At 41.8% G+C, this 22,917-nt stretch overlaps 1 protein-coding gene across 1 annotated transcript in view; it reads right to left on the bottom strand.

Moving 5' to 3' along the window:
- The window catches only part of grin2ba (glutamate receptor, ionotropic, N-methyl D-aspartate 2B-a), a 93,365-nt gene that overhangs the window by 60,914 nt on the left and 9,534 nt on the right, over window positions 1-22,917 (bottom strand). Inside the window, exon 4 of the mRNA XM_079564089.1 lies at window positions 9,552-10,163. Within this exon, the coding sequence (XP_079420215.1) occupies window positions 9,552-10,139 (588 nt within the window). The 5' untranslated portion in view covers window positions 10,140-10,163. The remainder of the gene's footprint in view (window positions 1-9,551; window positions 10,164-22,917) is intronic.

The raw sequence follows: 22,917 nt of genomic DNA, 5'->3' as shown, positions 1-22,917 counted from the left end.
AAAATATTCAAATCGATTCCATTTAGAATTTACACTGTGACCAAACCTCATATTATACTGTAAAGCCATGAACGTGAACATAAGCCAGCTTTTTGAGAGCTATGGTTTATTAAAAGAGAATCTATGTACATAGAGGTCTGGTTCTGAAACGCTGCGTAGAGGCTGGCCGCCCCATGCCAATAAAAGTCTCTTGAGCATGTTTGACAACACTCTTCAGCTGTGAACGGGCCGGCCGAGCACCAGTCAACAAAAAGTGTCTGACATCAGACTGATGTGACAACGAACAAATAACACAAACTCATGTAGTTAATCAGCGGCCCAGCGGGGGCTTTGCTGACGCTGATGATAATAACCCATGATAGTTAGCGACTTAGCATAGTGATACACATCGCATGACTAATGACAACAATGTGTCCAGAGGTACCACTGCTGCAGATGACAATATCACCAGGAATATTTTTAGACATAACGTCATCCATCTTGATTTGTGCGAGGACAAAGAGGAGACGCACAACTGTTATTGACTTGTGCCTGAGGGACATTTCATCTAGATTGAAAAGAACCATTAGAGCGTATCTGTAATAAATATTAATGCTCAGATCATGGCTGCTCAATATATTACAACATACTGTGATAATATCAACAACTGCTGCTCAGATAATTTGTCACTCTCTTACTGGATTATGGATCAGGGAAACTGATATAATAAATCATGGTAGACAATCAGAAAACTGGTACCAGTCCCAGCAGATGCAAGTCAAGTCCAAAATGATGGATCAAGTCAAGGCCATGAATAAATGCAATCTCAAAACTGCAAACAACAGCGTGTATTGCAATGATTTTGTTTTTTGTGTGATTGCATTGCTATATTTGCAGGTTTAACTGATTGTCCAACTGGAGGATTGGGAGTTCATATCCATTAATTCATTTTCAGTATTTCAAAGACATTCATTTTAAAAGTATCTGATATCCCTTAACTGTCACTATGAGTCCAACATGGAGGTGTTCCAGTCTCGTGAAGATGAGAACACAGAGCCAAGTGGGCCAAAAGTATGTATAGCAGGAAACCTGCTTGAGGACTGTTCTGTTATTGTCATGTGTGACTCATCTCGTCTGAGTAGCGACTCGATGCATGTTTGTGTGGATGGGGCAGACTGTATGCTGCAGCGCTGAGGCTAAAAGCAGAATAAAGAGGAGGTGGTATTTGCTGTAATTTAGAGGAACAAGCGAAGGGAGGGCAAACATTTACATTCATCACAGGAGCTCGCCTCCACTCACATGACGCGGGAAAGAGAGGGGGAGCGCGCCAGAACAGCTGAGACAAAAAATAGGTTCTTTGAGACGCAGCCAGACAGAATGAGGTTGTGGAAAACCATCTTTTCTCGACGTTCTGTATTTATTGCTATGCCGTATTTTGTGTAAGCCTCATAATGCCCTGCAGAGAGAAATGGAAATGATATTTTGAAATGAAGCAGGGCGATAGCTTAGTGAAAGAGCATGTGTGGTCTACCGGGACAGAGCCTGGACTCACCTGGTTATCATCTGAAGAGATAAGGTGTCAGCAACTGCAAAGGAAAGTTTGACGTGTTTTGCTTGTCTTGTTACTTCATGTATAGAGATTTAAGAGTGTCCAAGCTTAGGCTGTAGGGTTAATATTTAAATCGAAACTGAAACTTGAATCATTGCATTTACAAAATGCAAAGGCATTTTTGTATATTGTTTTCCACAAAATGTCCCTGTCTCTCTATTGTCTTACTATGTAAATCAGCCCTAATCAAAGCCATAGGCAGAGGCCGTCTGTATAAGCAGCTCTGAATGACCAAGCTGCTGTACTTGGCTTTGAGGGCGCTCACATATTGTTAGTGATGAATTGACACATGGTTTGACTCAAGCCTCTCCACATCCCAGCCTCCCCAGACTTCCATTTCCGAGCTCATTTAGTCCTGCCTTCATCTGCTCTCAGTTGCTTTTAAGCACAGTCCCGAACACAAGGCTAGAGCTGAGAAACTCTAAGAACAAAGCAAGGGCATAAAAATACTGGCTGAGGGGAAATAAGAATCAGGTGAACAAAAAGCACACAAATAAAAATAAAGCCTTTGCTCTAAACTCACCACTGTCTACATGTTTTTGTGTGTTCTGAAGCACACGTTCTTTGATGAGAGCAACAACAGAAATGCAGATATTTAACATGGCAGCAGGAATTTGAAAATGTATTGTGGGAACCAGTAACTATGGGTATTATTGTTATCATATTGAACATTATGAAACACTGGCTGGTTCTTGATCTTGGAAGACATACAGTGAGTGAGTGCACTGGGTGACTGGCTACACGATAATATCACAGGAACACGGAGAGTGTTGAAAAGGCTGGAGCTGTGATAGTTTGTTTACAGGACATAGTCAGCACCCGTCACCACAAGATGGAGGTGCGCTTCATAACTGTGCAAGAAAATGATTGTCAGCGCCTCATTCTGAGTGACGAGGATCTGTGTAGGAATGAACTGTCTGATTTGTGTGCGTTAGGGCGGGGTAATGTGGGTTCAAACAAAGAGCGGAGGCATGGCAAGGCGAGCCGGTGTGTTTAAGGAGACCAAATGAGGGAGCAGTCCTGGGTAAGAAAAAAAAATCCAAGGAAGAAATGAAAGTGTGTGTTTGGAGGGATGCACTGACAGGAAAGAGATGTGGCCACGATGCTCCAGAGAGACAGAAAGTGTGAATTTAAGACAGAAGAGAGGAGCTGTCTGAAAAACTAAACAGTGTTGTTTACACATGCACAAGAACGCTTATATTATTTTCAACTTTAAGATTAGTGTAGTGAGTAACAGTGAGTAATGCCCCGAGATAAAGAAAAGTCCAGTGTCCACTTTCTAAATGATCGAGGTAAATTCAGACCAACTGGGCTGATAAATAGGACACATAAAATGAGGCCTCTCAATGCCTCCCTCTTTGTCTGTCTATCGCACTCTCCCTCTCTCTCTAACTTCTCCTGGAATGGGGAGCACACAGAGCAGGATGTCGTATTTCTAGACAAGGACACTAAGGCAGACATAAAAGCCTGTGAGAGATGGGAGATGTAAGCAGTAGAACTCACCTGTATATAGCAATGTGGTATACAGAAAACATGCGCAGTATAAAACGTAGGCAATCACATAATGTGCGCTAAACGTCAGAGGAGAACAGTTCCAAAATAGGCAAACAGAAAAAAGAATGAGCGATAAAGAGAGGAGCGGTGGAGCCATCCACCTAAAGAAGACTGGCTTTCATTCTCTTATTGTTTTATAAACGCTCCTAATTGTGTCTGTGTTTTAGCTGGACTGTGTGCTGCCAAGCTGAACAGAGCATTACATTAGCGAGTACATCATTACAACAATAGGTGCTATTGTAGGACAGTAATTGGGAATGAAAATCACCCACAAGATTAAAGCCCAACAGGGTGTAATGAGTGTACCTCCAACAGGAAATGACGTGGGACACATGTGGACAAAAGAGCACAAAAACTTAGACAACGCACACAGTGGACCAGTGGAACTCCTCCCAAATGAAGACTGGACACTAATTGCCGTGCTTAAATCAAGCGTATGCAGTAATTACCAACAACTCTCCTTGGACACCGTTCAAATAGAATTCAACATAGTGACGACCTACTAGAGTTAGCAGACAAGCTCATGATACACCACAGAAACAGACACTACATTGCAGGCGCTCTCCAACAGTGACTGGGACTCACACCAGCAAATGACCACATTTAAAAGGATGAATAAGAGCCACTGGTTTGGACATGAGTGAATGGATCACTTCCTGCTGGTTTGTTCCTCTAGAGTCCAGTGTGCTGGCAGTTACACTAAAGACAGTGGAGATCAACACACTGGGAGAAAGAGTGTGTGCTGATATTGCTCACACTTCCATGTCCTTAAATTAATATTTCTGTATCAATAGGTTGCGTTCACGCTCTGTTTCCAGTCACCCATCCAAGTACCGACCAGGCCCTTCATCGCTTAGCTTCCGAGATCTGATAGGGTCGGGCAGAGCAAAGGCGGTATGGCCTTCAACAAGATTTTGAAAGAAATCCCCAAAAAGAAAACTGACAAATATTGCACTTTGTCATTATTTGGAAGTGACTGGATCCACAAACCTGACATATGTTTTTATATATACCATCAGCACTTTTGGGCACCTTTATGGGAGGATAATTTGATCAAAGTTTATACGCTGTCAGAGAAGATGTTGAACTTCATGATAGTTTGTGATGGATTTCCTGAGTAATAAGTTTAGTTTAGTTATACTTTATTAATCTCTGTAGAGAAATTTGTTCTCTGCATTTGACCCATCCTCAATGTCGCTGGGCGACCTGTAGGAGCAGTGAGCTGCCAGCATGGGGTGGTGCTCAGGGACCCATCTCCATGATGTGGAGTCAGGCTGGTGGTCAGAAACACCTTGCTGGAGAATTAACCTATTGCACATGTTTTTACCACTAACCTACGCAGACAGGGAGAGAACATGCAAACTCCACACTGAAAGGCCCCGTCCAGGTGGGAATCGAACCCGGGACCTTTGAGCTGTGAGACACCGGTCAGAGATACAAGCCATAATATAAAATATATGCATTTTGACGGTCACCATAGTTACCACCATGGAATTACCAGCTGCCCACAGCCTCAATTTTAAACTGTTTTAAGATGAATGTTGTGATTGTCCCCTTGAACATGTGTTATTCAAAGACAGATGTGTGTGGGCGGATGTTGGCTTCATGTATGGCTACATGTTGCTGTTAATACTATAATTTCCCTCAGGTCATCTGAGCTGGCCAGCTTCTCTTTTTTTAACTAATTGCTGGCAATCTCACAATTAAGCCCCACTCACAAGTGGATGCTATCTCTTTTCTAATCTGCAGCAGTGGCAACCTCCGCTGCTGGATTAGCTCACTGCTGGTATTATGTGCCGGCCCCAGGGTGATCAGCGACAACTATAGCTATTTGTACCACTACAAAGCCATACCTTCTAGACAAGCAGAGGAAAATGGCTTTCCATGTCTTGATAATGTGAGTATTAGCCAGAGCTTTAGATGAAGCTGATTATGTCAACTCACAGCACTAAAGGGGGTAACATACAGTGCATCTGCATCACTTTTTCAAAGAGATATTTTGCATTTGTTTACAAGAAAAGCATACTCGAAAATGATTAACTCCTATAATAATAATAATAACAATAATCATGAGCATAATAAAATAAAATACAAAGACGCCTCGGCCAAAGCCACACTGAGAGCTACACCAGCTCCATCCCAGAGAATCTAACGCACAATTTTATTTTATTTATTATTTATTTAACTAGGAAAGTCCCACTGAAATTAGGAATCACATTTCAAGAGGAGTCCTGGCTCCAGAGGAAAACCTATTGTACACGCAGACATGGGGAGAACATATTCCACACAGAAAAGCCCCGTCCAGGTGAGAATCTAACCCGAGACCTTCTTGCTGTGAAGCACAAGTGCTAACCGCTGTGCTACTGTGCCGCCCTGACTGGGGGCAGCTGGGTTTTGAATCAAAACGTGAACGGCCTGATGTAACACCAACAAAAGGTTTGCTTGCAATGGAATGTCAACACGTAAACCAGGCTGACAATTTGTATGGCAGAAACACTCACCGAATGGAGACAGAGTCATGTCGAATTTGGGGCAACAGCAGAAAGTTGTGTTTATTAAAAAGCTTATTAAATACTTAAACTGTAAAATGCTAATTCTCAACATGTTCCGCCATAGTCTGTATATTTTCACCAGACTCGCCATTTGAGAGGTAAAATTGCCTTCAGTACGATGTATCTCCTCATTTTACGTCATTCAACTTTGATCTTACAAACAATTACTTGTATGAAATCTGGGCCAAATTACTTTTCACACATACATTACTTTAAGTGCTACCATATGAAATACACTGCAAAAAGTACTGGGCATGTATGGATTGTGAGAAATGACTCATATCAAGGACGACAAATTTACATATTTCAAGACAATTCTACTTGTGTAGTATTATTATTTTACATAAAGCTTAAATGAATCATTTGGGAGCGGGCTTCCTCTGTTTACATCTTTGCCAACACAGGTGCATTTCAGGCAAAAAAGAACACAAACCTAATCATCAAATCAATCACACATAATAGTTGCACAAAACGACAAAAATGTGCAACATTCAATAAATGTGTTTAATTTAGCCAAATCAATATTATTGTGATATTTGACAAAAGCATTTCAATGCAGTATGTTCAATCAAATTTAAACAATAATTATGAGCAAATATATATATATATTTTTTGTATTTAAAAAAATATATATATATATTTATCACGGCAAAACAACACACACAAATAAACTAAAAATACAATAACATGTAACTAAATAGGGAAAACCGTGACTAATGTTGAAATTTTGCACATTTTTATGTTCCCATTTGTTGTTGTTTTAGGGTGAATAAGCAAAAGAAATGTCAAAATCTCATTCAGATGGAACTCTCTGTGATTTAGCCTTCTTGCGATATTGTGTCACCAAATTGCAATAACGATAATTTGGTAATATATTGAGCAACACTATCAAAGAAAATGTAATTCCATAAAGTAACCTTTCAATCAGAGCTCCGTGGATGACGCAGCAGCCGTCGATTGGTCGAGTATAGTTTCATTCACAGCCCAGTGAAATAATTGGGTACATTTCCTGCTTCCACTTCCCGTTCTTTATCTTTTCGCGGCGCTCACAGATGTGGCTACAGCTGTACTCTATCCATCTTGCTCTTCTCCTTCATTCCTCCTCTATTTAGTGCGTGATTTCCTGAGCGAAGAGGATGCTTCTCCTTTTCACAGAGCATCCTTCACTGGTTAGATGCTATCCTCAAACACAGGCTGCACGTCAGTGTTACTTTTCCTCACTCAAGCTCATACGTCCTCGTCCTCCAACAACCCCACTGACCCACCCCCTTTAGCCGATCCATTCAATGATATCGATGCCTGTGCCCTTTGCCTCTATCCATCTCTGCCACCTATTTTATTCCTACTTAATACAGGAGCCGTCAGGCTTCCTGTCGCGCTTCCTTTTCTTATTTAACAATTCCCTGACACCAATGCAATATTGTTGTCAATAGTGGTGTAAAAAAAAAGCATTTAATATGTAAATGCTTCTTTTAATGGACCCCAGGTAGACAAGCTGACTGCAGCTCTCGACAGTACGCGGGATCGGGAAGTCAGTAAAGGATGAGCATTGTTTCAGCTAAACAAAGAATAGGCACCGGGAAAGATTCAAAGACTTAAAACACACAACACAACATTGTAACATGGTATAAAGCTCGAAAAGGTTTTGCATAACACCCCTCCTCTTACATAAAAGCCGCCATTTTACAGGGGACATGCAAACACTATAGACAGAAAAGAGCATTAGCTAAAATGATTAAAGCAGTAAGGCCTGATCTTGTTTAGTCATGTTGAAGGCCTACATCACTCATTTCTGTTTTTATATAATTTTATAACATTGCCTTCATGTTTTTAATGAACCTTCTCTGTCACTTAACTACTCCACTCAGTCTTGATTGGAATAATCATTTTCTGATGTCTCATCTTCCATCAAAACCTCTTTTCTGCAGCTGTGCCCTTTCAACACTGTAGAGTTTGCATTTAATCTATAATTGCTCAACTAAACCCTTCAAACAAACCCCCCCCCCTTTCAAACTCGACTTTCCAAACCACTTTTACTCAAACTAAAACATCTCATCCACACTATGTCCATCCTTGCGATCTCCCACACCTCTCCCTCCCAGCTTGTGATCCGGTATGCATTTTTGCCGCTCTATTGTCTCAGCCCATTAGGCAGACACAAATCCAGTTGGAGACTGAAGCCTTAGCGTGGTTCCATTCCTGCTCCTGTGGGCCATGGTGCGGGCAGGAGGGGGCTCTCAGGAGATGTAGGCTCTAGTTGTGGACAGGGAAATCCATTTAAACCTCTGCCACAAGACGCCGCTCTCCGCTGCAGCCAGGCCACGTGCACGTAATGAATGACACTGTCTTCTAACACACAGCACTTTACTGAACAACCCCCACGCTTCACTCTCACCTCCTCCCACGTCAATACGTCTTACCCTGCAATAAAACACCAACATAAATTTTCACATAATGTTGCTATCTATGAGAAGGAGGTGGTGAGAGATTTATACATGTTTGAGGACTTACGACTGGTGGGGCTGGGAGTGATAAATGCAGGTGAAAGCCAAAGGTGTTTTGAGGCGGATGTATTTTGTCCATTCATATTAGTTGATTTGACTAGAAAAATGCTTTCCCTGTGCTTTGAAGGTAGTGAAATTTAAATAAGTTAAGTTCAGAGGGGAGGAGCGTGCAAAGCCAATGATACCATGTTTCTGTTTCGGGTGACAACGTTAGCTACATGTTCACTCAACGCACAAATGACACTGAAAGTGGTGGAGCACCCAAAAGAGCACAGTTGATTTGTGAGGGCAGAAGGTTGCATTGCTCCACTCCGTCTGATGAGACTGAACAGAGAGAAGAGCAGCTGTAATGGCCCCTGGCCCCACTCTGTCAGTTCTGCTTCCGTCTGTGCCAGGCCCACGACCTGTTGACACCAGCAAGTCCCAAACTGCTCACACATAGAACGCACTGAGCACGCCCAGGACAATGGCATGTGTTCACTTGGAGGCATGTGGCCGTCATCTAGTACCAGTAGACTTTCTGAGAAAAGTTCTAAACATCAAGATGCTTTTGTGGAAAGGAGCCCAGGCTCAGATTGCCGAGCGACACTGATAAAGCAGCAGCAGATTGTTTTATCCCATTAGACAAGGCCTTGTGAACAGGCGGCAACAGAGCTCTGTATTCTGCTGATCCCGCCCTTGGCATCAGCACAGCCCAGTTTACTCTGCCTGTCACTGCACCCAAAATGAATGTTACAACAGGAAGCACAGAATCTCACAGTCTTACAAGGAAGAAATCTGTGCTAAATATGGAAAAATCCTACAGTCAAATGTCAGAACAATGAAAGTGTTTAACTAACATTAGAACATTAGAATTAAAGGGGCTGGATGCAAGTTGGCCATTTTATACTCACTACTGCCACCTCAGGCCATATGTGTAACTGCACCTTCTATATTAAGCTCGTGCATGACGGCAATTCGGGCCGAAGTGACACCTTTTTAAGTGACAGTGCAGGATTTTAGAGGCAGTTGTGGTGAACAGGTCTGGGCTCATTCTACACATTAGGACATGGCTGGAACATGTAGGGGGAGGAAAATACTTCATTTTAACATTTTTAAACTCTGTATAGTCCCTTTAAAACCAAAAAATGGCAATCCTCACAAACATTTTTTTTCTGTTTGATGACGTGCCGGACTGAGAAAAAGTACAGGAACCTCAGTGGCCACTATGATTTTTATGCAAATGTGCTCCACAGGCAAAACTCTCACACAGAAGAGAGTTTGTAAGATAGTGCTGAGAGGTGCCAAAGAAATCAGACGGTGTTTCATATTCTAGAGTAAAACCCTGTGAGTATTGACTGTCAGTGAACCTACCTTAGCAGCCATGATCATAGAGGAGCCGCCACGGACACCAAGGATGGGGATGTGAGTCTGGGCTGAGATGAAGTCCAGGATCTGAGCGATGGCCTCCTGATCTGTGTCGTCTCCGAACACCACACCCTGCAGCCAGTGCTCCGTCATCAGGTCGCAAATGCTTTTGATGATGCTTTTGGGGTCTGTCTCATTCATGGTCAGCACCTCCACATTCGGTGCTAGGTGTAGAAAGTCCTCCTTTTCCCGGGCCCCGGCCAGCGCCACCTCACTGGAGTTGCCCACAAGCACCACAGCGATGCTGAGGCCGCGCAGGATGTTAGGCAGAGCCATGTGATGTGGCGGAGGCTGGGGAATCGGGATGTATTGGGCACCGCCGCCTCCTCCGCCCTTCTCTCTCCGTGAGGAGCAGGTCAAAGGCAGCTGCAGCAAGAGCAGCAGCAGAAGCAGAGAGAGGTGGAGCAGGGTGCGGGAGCGACATTGGGCCCACAGCCGCCCAGGAGGGTGTTTCTGGGCGGAAGAGTAGTCCAAAATGTGGCCCCCATTCTTCCTGTTGTAGGGGGAGGGGCTGAGGCTGCCACGGACAGGCATGATGAAGCAGTGGGAGAGTAGTACCTGCACACACAATAAAAGTAAAGACAGGTCAACACAGGCTTAGGTGTGACTGTATAAAATGTATAACTGAATTGGTATGTCAGTGTCAACCAGAGAAATGGCAAATAAGAGGTAGAAGGAAGAATTAGGGTTACATCGATCAAAATGCAGCTAAATCCAGAAGAACGAATGAGAGGGGAGGCAACACTTGACAAATATGAATATTGCATGAACACGTCCCCTGTAACATAGTATGATGCCATACAGTTTACGTACAATCCCACATTAATCAATAATTCAAATAAACGTTCGCTAGCAGCAAAATGGCTATATATTATGGAGGATATAAACTCTCCCCATAGATGAGGAACGGGCTCCTTGTCAAGAGAGGAAGAAGGAAGAGGCTGAGGGAGTGCGGAACGGAGAAATCTAAACGAATCAAATGGCCGTCAGCAGAAGAGGAGGCTGTGTGCCAGCGCCCACTGACTGACAAACAGTTTGGAGCGAGATGAGTGACGGACAAACTGATGGACCATCAAACTGATTACATGACTGACACGAAGGTGCTTGGAGCACCATAAGCTTTGATATCTTTCCTCAGCCCTACTAGCCCACTTCATAGCTACCATTTTTTGACAACATGAAACAGGCCTGTATGTTTCTATGTGAAGGGTGGGCGTGTGCATGTCCTCTTGAGTTTAATAGCATATAGTCTGTGTAGGTGTTCACTTGGTAGGAATGGAGCTGTCGTGGGCGGAAACAACCAGGAGAGTGGGGTGCTGCTGCTTATAAATTTACATTGTTTTGATGATAAAAACAGGCAACTGGAAGATGAACAAAACAATGCACACAAGCCTGATGTGGCTTGTATATAGCAGAGATGACAGAAGAGAACAGAAGGAAGTACGTCAGCTCTAATTACAAGGCTTTTTGTTAATAGTCAATTTCATACAGAAAAGGATGGATATGTAGGAAGGGAATGAGCTATAAGAGAGGTTCAAAAGAGACACATAAACAGTGCCGGTGGAGGATAGGAACAAAAAGAAAGACTGACTTTAAATGTAAGATTCTTGTTTTAGTAGTTCATAAATATTCCTTATATGAGAGAGCAGTGCAATTTGGGTACAGTTTGCAGTGTAATCTCGACAAAATACATCGGACATCGTTAATTCTCCAGTGAAGTTCAGAATAACAAAATGTGTCTGTCTTTATTATGCGAAAATGGATGTGACATTTACAAATAAATATATTAAGTCTCTTAATTTCATAATTGATGTTGCTCATTTATCGACTTTCACAGACTCACACAATCACATTGAGCTATTATTTATGAAATTAACTTCTCACTCATTGGACACCTTGCATGTGATGATTAAAGCAGGGGTAGCTACCTAGTCAGACACTAAGAGCCAAAATATCAAACCTTGATCCTTGTTCACTGTGCCACGATCTGCCTGTAAGTCACTGCTGCACAAGTGCATGTCACACACTTGGGCAGGGAAGGGAGAGCGAGGGAGAGATACAGGCTCTTAAGGCTTTTTGTGAGTTTAGAGCAAGGAAAAAACAGAAGTTTGCCAATTGGACAATAGTCGGATTTTCGAGACATGTAATGTACAGTCTAAGGGAAAAAGTGCCCAATAAGGCAAAGCAGCGCCAAAAATGTGAGAAATGTACACCCAGGACAAGGCTGCGAGTGAGCGATGCCCTCTTTGAATCTGGACTCTGGCAGCACTCTGTTTCCATGGCAACAATTAAAATAGGCCTACATGCGCACGCAGCGATGGACAGGGAGATATACTGTACTTCCAGAGCAATAAGAATTGATCTAGTAAATGGAGCAAATGGGTGATCTGTACTGCAGCCTTCCACTGGCTCCTCTTTTGGGCGCATTAGCGTCGAGACTCCATGAACACAAACATTTCATTCATAACCTCATTCCCTGTCATAACACTGCCATTCAACCCTGGGCTAAAGACAAGAGTACACTGCTCAGCTCTTACTCCCCAACTTTCACATGGATAATCATATAGAGAAATTCAGTAAGGTGACATGAAATAACTTAATTTCTCAAGCCTTCACATCTTACCCACCATTTGCTCCACTAGCCTCACTAGTGCACACAGCATCACTACCAACTAAGCATGACTGAACTACGGATCGCCTACACCAGCCCGGGAGATCTTCTGTTTTCATATTTAACTTATTAAAGGATCAGTGCTACATAAAAGTAATTCAGTTTAATTTTTTTAGGAAACAAAACACCTGAATTTATCAGACAGACGGTAGTGAAGAAATTATGATTCTGTAAAGCCCTCGGCATTGTGGGTAATCTCACACAGCCATCACACAGCTTCAGTTCCCTGCCTTAGTCTAAGCATACCGGTGTAATGACACAATTAAGAGCTCAAAAAAGTCAGTCTAGCCGCATATGGACCCCTTAAACTTTTACGGTATGTGACAATAGCAAAAAGAAGTTGGAGACATAAATAGGAACATGTTGTAGCTGTCATATCAAACAAAGCCAGGTTTGAGTGGGCTCTAATGGACAATGAACGATGGAACAGCCATTAATGAACGTCAGGGCGAACACTTAACATTGTGATGGAGCAGGCGATATGAGGCATGACGCACCCAATATGGTCCCATAATTGGCTCTACTCTTCTTTTATTATTATAATTTCAGCTCACCGTTAATCTCCTTGGGAAATTAGGAAAGTACTGTATATCATGGGTGCGTACTCAGATGCTTCAGAACTAAACATAGAAGAAACACACTTTTTTGGAGCAATGTTCATAACATAGCATGTAGCGAACAGTCCTTGGTTATTATGGATATTATGTTCTACACCCACAGAGATAAACAGAAGGAATTACTGCTGAGACTAGCGTTCACTTGTGGGCACTGTAGATGTGCATGGGATGAATTTAGTTTGAGAGGTTGTGGGCAGGCCTCACAGTGGCTTGCTCTTCCTAATGTGCTTTTAGAATTGACATTTATGTTTTTTTGTTTTTTTTTTGCTCAAATGAAAGCCATCAGACAAAGGTAACCTTATAAAGCTAATCGTTGTAGCTATGTGGCTTTGGTTCAGAATTGACCCAACAGACGGCTCATACCAATATTAAAAACATTTTTTAGAGCGTGGTAGCATTTGAAGACGGAGAGACCCTTTTACCCTGGGGATGCGACCGGCCACAACACAGGTCATTGCGCAGCATACTGATGAGAAAGCCGGACAGTGAGAGGCTACCGGTGTCATTGAGGAATAATAGAGAAATGCAGTGTGAATCCTGGGCTTCTGTGTAAGTCATAAGGAAGTGCTCTTAATGATTCTGGCAGGAGCTGAGTGTATATACTTTACTATCAACCTAAGTATCAATAAAAGGTAAATATTTGACTCAAAGATAACTACACAATCCAGTAGTAGCCATTTATGGACTGATATGCTCTTCTTGCTGTCCCCCCATGTTGAAGTCATTTGTGGACTGTGGCCTAAGTCCCCATGTTATCATTTTGTCTCTGAGAACACTTCCGCTCAGTTCTCCCTCTTATCTTTGCGCCGTGCTCGCACTCTCTCATTATGTGCCAAGTGTCAGGTTTGTCAATGGCGCTATTTGCATGGAAACTGCAGGACAAAGGCAACTGGCAATTCTTCACATTTACTGCTCGGCTTGATATTTAGGAGGACAGACTGAGATTGTACCGAAAGAGTCAGTGTCTGTATCTCTTTGGATGACTTTAAACACTTTATGGGGCATGTACATTATCTTAAGTGCTAAGCCAGGCGTGTAGCGCAGGCCTCATTTCTTTTAATTGAAATGAAAATGTCACGTTGAGTTGCTCATGTATCAGCTGAAATACAAGAGCCCGGGACAGACAGAATGTATTTAAAAGCCTTCAATATGCCCATGCTTCATTGATCTTGGTGAACAGCAAAGGTCCTACTTTCATTTTCTTCAATATAATGGAACTGAACACAATGCACACCACATAATGTTTTATTTTATCTTCTAGTAGTTTAAACAATTGTTATTTAACGTTAACAATTGTTATGTAACAATTGCGTCAGTTTTAACACAACACCGTCTACTTCATGTTAACAGCTCTCTCGTCTTTGTTGCTCTTGATACTGAACAGTGTTTGAGACCCAAGACATGTTCTGACAGGAGATAAAAGAAAATGTGACTTGGACAACCACAAAGGGCTACAGAGACATGGGGGCAGATGATATTGCTCCAGACCTGTGGGAGGCCACGGACACAGTCGACCACTTATATGAGGTGCATGTGAGCCTTGGTCATGATTTGATGCACAGATGTGTGTTCTATGTAGGATAATTACAGCTGTAGCCAAGGGAGCGCTGCTCAGAGGGGTACAGACACTTCCTGTGCAGGGCTGTGATTACGCCTCTGCACACAACATTTTTGGCTTTATTTATATGTCAAGTATCTGCCTCCATGAACATGAAGAGTCCTTTTTGCGCCATCTTCAACAGCAGAGAGAGAGAGATAGATAAGATATGAAAGAATATGAAACTACAGCATTTCCCTCTGACTAAGCTGCTAGAGTGCAGTACAATTATATAAACAGGACTATATGTGTTTTATTGTACACTACATAATGAAGTACATATCATGCTCTATAGACCACCAACCCCTCACTCTCACTACATTCATCCAGCCTTCCTGGTGTTCCCAAACGGTCTCCCATCCAAGTACCCACCAGGCCCTTCCCTGCTTAGTATCTGAGATTTGATGGGATCTGGCAGAGCAAAGGCGGTATGGCCTTATAAAACAGTGTTTAGGTTTCTCTTTTGATTCAACATTTATCTCAAAATGTCACGCAGTTGTCATATATTTAACACATTTATCATTGCTTCACATCAGATCATAAAGTTCACGCTTTTTCTGAGAACAACTCGATGTTTGGTCAATACTTACTTCACACTAAGGATGGGACAATAAATCGCAATAAATAAATGCAGCAATTATTCGATCGCCACATTTTTTAATAATTGTGATCATCGTGCAGGATTGCTAAATCCAACAGAGAAAACCACTGCCGGTCCCTCTTAACGCACATGTGAACAATGGCGTAACACAACAAGGGGGCCCCGATTCCCCCGATCGTTGCAAGGCTTTGGCCAATGGCCGCTTGTAGCCATTCCTGTAGTACCTCCATAAATGGGCTCTGCTAGTTTTACATTGTATAGCATTGGACTTTACGTTCTAAACAAATGCAAGCCTGGTCCCTATTCTTTAAAAGCTTTTATTATTATTTTTATTATTGAATTAAAGGGACCAGGCTGGTTTTCGGTGACGGTCTATTAATAATATGTGCATGGCTTTGGAAGAATGAGTGAGAAAGGCTGTCATGGCAAGTGGACAGGTGAACGGGGTGGATTTTCAAATCCACTCCACACTTTACCCTTACCGGGAGAAAGTAAAGTCTAAGGTGTGGGATTTTTTTGGACAGCAAAAAAAAAAAAATTAAGATGAAACTCCCACATGAGGAACATGTCGAAGGAAACAGTCTGCACTGAGATCGAATGCTACAAATGTACACCCATCTGAGAGACAACCACCTGCATCGTTTACCAAGCTGCAGATAATCGTGACCACTAGCAAGCTCTTTCAATATAGAATCTTAAACAAAACAAAATAATATAAAATCTGTGAACTCTCAGCTGCTAAATACAGAAAACTGACTCATGTTTCATTGTTTTATAAGCAGAAATCACAGAAAATGCACCCAACACATTTGTACAGCAGTGTATGTGTTTACAATTCTGTGATTATTTGTCTTTATCACAATTGTTTTACAGTATTTTGATGTTACAGCACCAATGTTTCACTGATTACAGTTTAATTCTCCATTGCCCACCGAGTAAAGCTGATGTTTGAGTTTGCTCTCACTGTAATGCTCATCTAAAACTAACCAGACAATACCTTAAAACACTATCCAGGTCATCCAGACTACACGCTTTTCCATTTATTTTACAATTTATTTACATAATTGGTAATTAGCACACACACATGCTAATGTTTTGATCACATTTTTGTCACTCTTCAATGCCAGCGCCAGAGCCAGCGGTATATTCTCTTTCCCTCAGGACACGGCCAAGTGCGTGAAATGATGTAGCCTAAATGCTGAATGAAGTACATGAGGCTGTGCGATGTTAATGCAAAGATGAGGAGCGATACAAAGCATATTGGTTTGAGGATTGGCTGTGGACAAACCACCAGACCCTTTTGAACAGACAGCAGCAGAGGCTGGCTTACCAAGCTAGTAAAGTACACCAGTGCAATACAGGACTTTGCAGGTGCATTTTACATTAAGTGTCTTTCATGCCCAAAGACAACTCAAGGTACAGCAACAGTTTCAGGATCACTGTAATCATTGAGTATAAAATGAAATATGTGTCATAAATCTAAAATATTCCTATATATAACTGGTAGACATCAATTACACACAAATCCTCAGTACCTCTGATCTATTTGAGTCAAAACACAGACTGTGCCAAACCAGTGGTCGCTGCAGGGAGCAGGACTAAAGCTTTTGACCATGTTGTGTAATGAATGAGCACATGAAAGTACATTTGAGGGTTTTGAGAAGACCATACCAAGTTTAGGAATTTGCGTGAGTTTTGTAAAGCACTTTGGTTGAGAGAAAAGTCTTAAACAGTAATGGTAATATTAAAGTTTGGTTAGTGTTATCATTCTTAACCTTGTGAACTCATCAGCAAGAAGCCTGCAAAGCCTTGTTGTGAATCGATAATAAAACAACCATATTGATTTACACAGCAATTAGAGTTGGATTAAACTTTCTGGGGTTCGAAAGAGATATTTAGCTAAATGGCCACATCACCATTGATACTTAGGACATAATATCACTGTCAGGTCTTGGCCTCGTCGCCCACATTATGTTCACATATTATTTAAATGATAAGTTCTTTGAGAGTAAGCACACAACAAAGACACAAGCTGCCCATGTTGTGGGCAGATGTCCTTAGCAGCGTTTGGGGCATCTATGGATGGCCGCTCGCCTGAAGGTAGAGCACTTGCTGCCAGAGCCCCACACTCACTTGGCGAAATGACTGGGGAGACAAGTCTCCATGAGAAGTGTGTCTTGTTGTTTCCCCAAATATGGCAGCTGTTGAGTGGGTAGGTGCCCACGGCTGTCTGATGTGCACTAGCGCTGCAGTTATAATTCATACTTGAAGATAATGCTTGTACAAGCCTCAGATGAGGCTCTCGACAGGCGGTGTGTCCGGGAGCATCATCAACAAAGATCAGCCATTTGTTTGGGCACAGGAATTGAGCATACTTCGAAACATGAGATTGACAAATTTGTGGTGACAGCACTCGGGGGAGATAATCGCTCGGACATGATGTCTCAAAGCGACATGTTTCTATTTACACCTACACCGACGCACACAGGAGATGCCTAAGCTTTCTGGTGATTTGCAGCTTCAGTGCTAGATTCCATCTGTCCATCTCTTTTCTCTGCATTCTTTCCTCCTCAAACTGTCCTCATAATATTGACTTCAGTCTCGAAATCACTCTAAAAGACCTGTACGTGACGTTTAAAGTGCTGCACGCAATAGAGAATATAGCATTGTGTGACCCCACTGCCAATAACTGCACTGTAATCACTTTAAATGTGTTTTATTGTCAGCTTTTCACAGATTAGACCCACAATAATCTGTCCTCCTCCATCCATCTCATTCCAAGCTGTTATTTTTGGCACAGGGGTCTGCCTTTTTGGATTAGTAGGTGTGCAAGTGCTTGTTAGGTTGGGCTAGTGTGCATGTATTCCTAAAACAACATGATTATATGGCAGTTGAGCTACCACCCTTAGTATTCAGAGTCATAGTTGAAGTTTCATAAAAGGAGCCAGCATAAACCCCTTTTAATCGAACTACAGAGGCGTAGACACGTACATCTTCTTTATTCTTAACAGAACTCTTGACGTTCAGTCTGAGTGTCAAAACAAATATCAAAATTCAAAGCTCAACGTTGACACTTATTTGGCATCTGTTGCCCTGCTGTAACATCATCTTCATTCAATCTATCGTTCATCTATTGGCATTTATCAATCATAAATATAGCGGGAGGGAACAGACATTGTATACATTGTATAGAATCAACTAATATTTACATGTTTATTCAATTGGATACTTATTATTCTCTCACAGTCTCTGTGTAGTTCAAAGGACACACAGAGCAGTTGTGACAAAAGTAGCTCTGATCTCACCTCCCCATGGCTCAATATTGACTGATGACTTTCATTTTCACCTTTCAATTTTCTTACTAATTTTACACGTTTCAATTATTTCAAGGTGTTCCTGCATGAGCGCTGCTGTGATTAAACACGCTGAACGATGCTGCGGCAGAAGTCTGGATCCATTTTCAGTCGGGCAATATAAATCAATAATCTAAATCAGTTTTTTTCCACCTAGTTTCTGAAGTGGCTGATGATGTCTGAATGTATGTGGAAACAGAGCATTCTAAGGGTTTGCTTTCAAAATACATGCTATGCAACGGTGGCAGTAAGATAGTACAAGTTTATAACAGAGTCTCAAGTCTGCAGATCAACTCTTCGACACACAAGGCAGCGAATCTGACCGCTATGACAGCAACACCAAACAAACAACTGTCTGTTGTCTAAACTGAACATCATAACTGCATGAATTCTGTTTCTTTTGAGTACCTTTCATCACGTCAAAAATAAAAACCCAGCGCTGTATTTTGAATCACCCATCGGAGTCTCTGTAAATGTACGATTAATACAGGAAGTGTTATCAAAGCATCCCACAGTACATAATTATGATACAATTATTAACATCCCAATCAATTAGTCTAAACTAATGCCTGGCAAGTAGAATAATGTGGATGATTACACTGCATTAAACTATATCAGAGGGAGCGCACTTGAATAGCAAATACCTGTGAATCAAAATGGTGATTCATTTGCAAACATGCCCAGGTTTGCTGACAGTATCTGCCAACTGTTTACCGCTGAATATTCATGAGCGTAAATCTAACAAATGGTGGCACCTACTCCGGGGAGCGAGTGTAAAAAGACGATCTGACTCCGGCTCGGGTCAGGAGACTGCGCCTGTCGCCATGACGACCCGGAGGACTCCATTTGCTGCGCCGCAGTCAGCGGAGTGAACGCGCACCCGTACCTTCAATTAGTAAGCCATTATCATTCATGAGTTTGTTTGTGCAAAGCTGAAGATTGAATTCCTGTTAGTCCTTCCTGCCTGCTCTTGCCTGCTGATGAAAAGTAAAGGGAAGCAGAGGCGGCAGGAGTACAGCAGCTCAACTACTCCTTTGTGCTAATGCAGACCCCACAGAGGCCCGGCTCACTCCGTATCGCCTACCACCATGTCAGTTGTACTTGCAAGATACAAAGGTCATGAATTAGAAATGGGCCGTTGCCAAGAGAGCATGCTGCTCAACTTAGTTTTACTTTTGAGGGCAGCATTTAAGTCAAACTGTTCACTTATGGTATTCTGTAACATTGTCTTCCTTTGGCAGTGTAACGTCACAGACTCACTCTTCAGCTTGTGATTTCACTTTAAACACTGAAGCCACGCTGCGGAGAATTCCAGCCTATCATGTCTGAAAAAAGGCGATTTTTTTTTCTCTATGTGTTGGAATGGAACACAAAACATCCCCATCAAACATTAATGATAAATGAAGTGTATCTGTCAAGTACTAGTAGCAATTAAGTGGTTCTGCCCCTGGTTTACATCAGCTGATATTAAACTCAGTTGACCCTATGCCTCCAGACCTTGTTTTCTGAGTTATTATATTTATGCAACCGCTAAGCTTCTCACCTATTTCACAATGCTGGCGACCTTCAGTGGTAGTGGACGGCCATGTCTATTACCAAATTTCTGTTGTCCTTCGAAGATAGAAGAGAGGTGAGAGGAGGAGCCAGAGAACAAGAGGGAAGTGAGCCCAGTAAATTGCGTTCAGTGACAGTACAATTCATAATCGGAGGCCGGCTGATTCTCAGTTTTAATTAAAACTAGCCTTATAGAGCCGGTGGTAAAGTGTTGATTTATGATGACCCGCCGCTGCCTCTCATCCACCAGAAGGAGCTGCTCCAACACATGAGGGAGGGGCCAGAGAAGAAGGCGCCAAAGGCACTGTGAGCGAGAGCCTGAGGTGGATATCACCATAACAAAAACAATCCCGTGCAGCAAATGACATTAATAAAGCAACAAAGCGCATTGTCAAGGCACCATACTGAATTTTAGTAGCAAGCCAGTCTTACATTATGACTGTAACAGCAAGAATAAGCTTTCTGAAGATAGATGCAAAACATCCTCAACTCATCAACCCAGTCCAGTTGACCATATTCGAAAATACTATTACTACTACTACGATAGCCGTTCTATATCGACGTGCATGTCTGTAGCCTGGAAAAAAGGAGAAAAGGTACCATAAGCAAATATCAATGAAGTAAAGACAGATGGACAAGCACGGGTACAGATATTGGCCTCTTGGAAAATGGCCAGTGCTGCAAAAGTGAGGCTGGCTGATGGAATTTGCTTCGGCCTGACAGTGATGTTAAGTTCATGTCAACCCCTCTATTTAAATCAACCACATAACAGAGAGCTTTGATAGAGGAGTTTTAATTAAAATAGGGGCGAAAAGGGAAGGGAGGAACTGGAGGGGAGATAAAACGGAGAGGAGAAGGGAGAGAGGAAAACGCCACAGAAGACGCAACAGTGGGGAAAGAATGAGAAGCGATTACAGATAAGCGCTCTGAAGAATAAGTTCATTCTACCCGCACTTCTCATATGATTGTCTTGTGTCTTACTGCAGTCCCTCAACGCGTCTCGGTCATTCCATTCTCAGGGAGCTCCACAGGCTTTTCGAGCATTCGGTTCACATGTGGTAATGAGCCCTGATTCAGAGCAGCACCACATCCAAATCATGACCTCATCTTGTACCAACAATGCACAGAAAAGAACCATTTAAATCATTTAAACGCACTTGAAATGATCTGTTTTTGTCTAAACCACAAAGGCCATGAGAGCTAAATGAAGTGCCAACCTATATTCCCTCAACCTGGACTATCGCTGCACAGTTCGCTCCATATGCAATCTGTCACATCACGTCCATCATGTGAGACACAGACTCAGCAGGATTTAGGAGTTAAAAAAAAAAAAAATTGTAGCTGCTGGATTTTTTTTTCTCATGTGTCAATTCAGTGCATGAAGAATACGAAATAACTGCATTGCTTACCAATAAGAACAATTTGAATATTCCCTGCCCTGTAAGTCAGAGTTACAAGCTATTTTCGGTGGGACCTTGAAAGGGACACATTTTTGAATGTTTTTTTTGTCAGCCATATCTATGAAAAATACTATAGTGCATCAATGTACAGTGTCATCATGCAGATGCTACATTGCCGGTACAATGGGCCATTGTTCATATTGCTGGTAAAGTTTATGCCCTTCAAGTGCCAGGTAATATACACTGCATACAGTATAGGCATCATATAGAGTCTTATCCAGGAACACAGCGAGGCCAATACGTTTGTGACATCACAAACAATCATGTGACATAACACACAATCATGTGACATAACACACAATCATGTGACATAACACACAATCATGTGACATCACGCACAATGAGAGCTAATTCTGGGTCCAATAGACAAACACAGCAAAAAAAAACTTTATCTGAATCTTCTACTGAAACAGATGAAAGGCCAACAATTGTTTTACACCAATGAGAATAATATATCTCACTATTTCTCCAGGCAAAATGAACATATCTTTATATTGAAAATATATGGGGGAAAAAGGATAATTAATGTCAGAATAGACAGACTAAAGAAAATCCAGAGTAAATGTAGTATTTCTGTGTGATGAGATGTTTAAAAAGAGCCTTGTGGTTGGCTCCATAGCAGATTAAAATTATTATAGTGAATAGGGCTGAAGTAAAGCAATGGCATCATCACTTAACAATGCAATAGGCTACTGTACATGCACAGAATGTTTTAAGATAACTTCATGTTGGCCAGTGTAGGGTTAATTTTTACCCTACACTTCATGTCCATATTTCAGTTTAAGTAAAAAAAGATTTCAGAAAACTGAAACAAACTTCAAGTTAGGTGTGTTTCATAAAAAAAAGAAAATTCAGATTGTGGTACCATTTCATCATTTAAAAGCATCAAAAGAACATTGAAATGAACACTTCTGATAGAAAAAAAGACACAGAAGTCTCCTCTGGTGACATCCTGAGTAAAGTTTTTAACATGTTCTAAGCAATTATTCAACAGCAGCTTGTTTTTTGCGACGTACTGTTTAAATATTTATTTATTTCATCAAGACACGGCTAGTTCTCATAGGAATGCAAGACAGACAGGGAACAGTCACCCTCATCTTGTGACTATGCAACATTCTTATTATATAGCTAAACTAATTAGTGACTCAGCACACTAACATGCACATCAAAGCGTCATTTTTTTTTATCATTTTCATCATTCAGTAGAGTGATAGACAATATGAGAACACTCCCATGTCTTGATTGCAGGTCATCATCCAGAGAAGATTAAAAGGTAAAGCGCTCATAAATATGTGTATAAAATCTTATACAAGACAAACCCACTGAGCGGTCGCCAACCTGATCATTTTCTATAGTTCTTAACAGCTGCATTTGAGAAATCAATGTGAGAGCTAAACTGCCCGCTGACTGAACAGATACAAAATACTGCCGCCTTCAGGTACACGCAGTTTAATGTGGT

The sequence above is a fragment of the Gobius niger genome, assembly GCF_951799975.1.
Source record: "Gobius niger genome assembly, chromosome: 10".
Lineage (NCBI taxonomy): Eukaryota > Metazoa > Chordata > Actinopteri > Gobiiformes > Gobiidae > Gobius > Gobius niger.
Note: the sequence above shows the minus strand (reverse complement) of the source record. Positions and strands in the feature narration are given on the sequence as shown.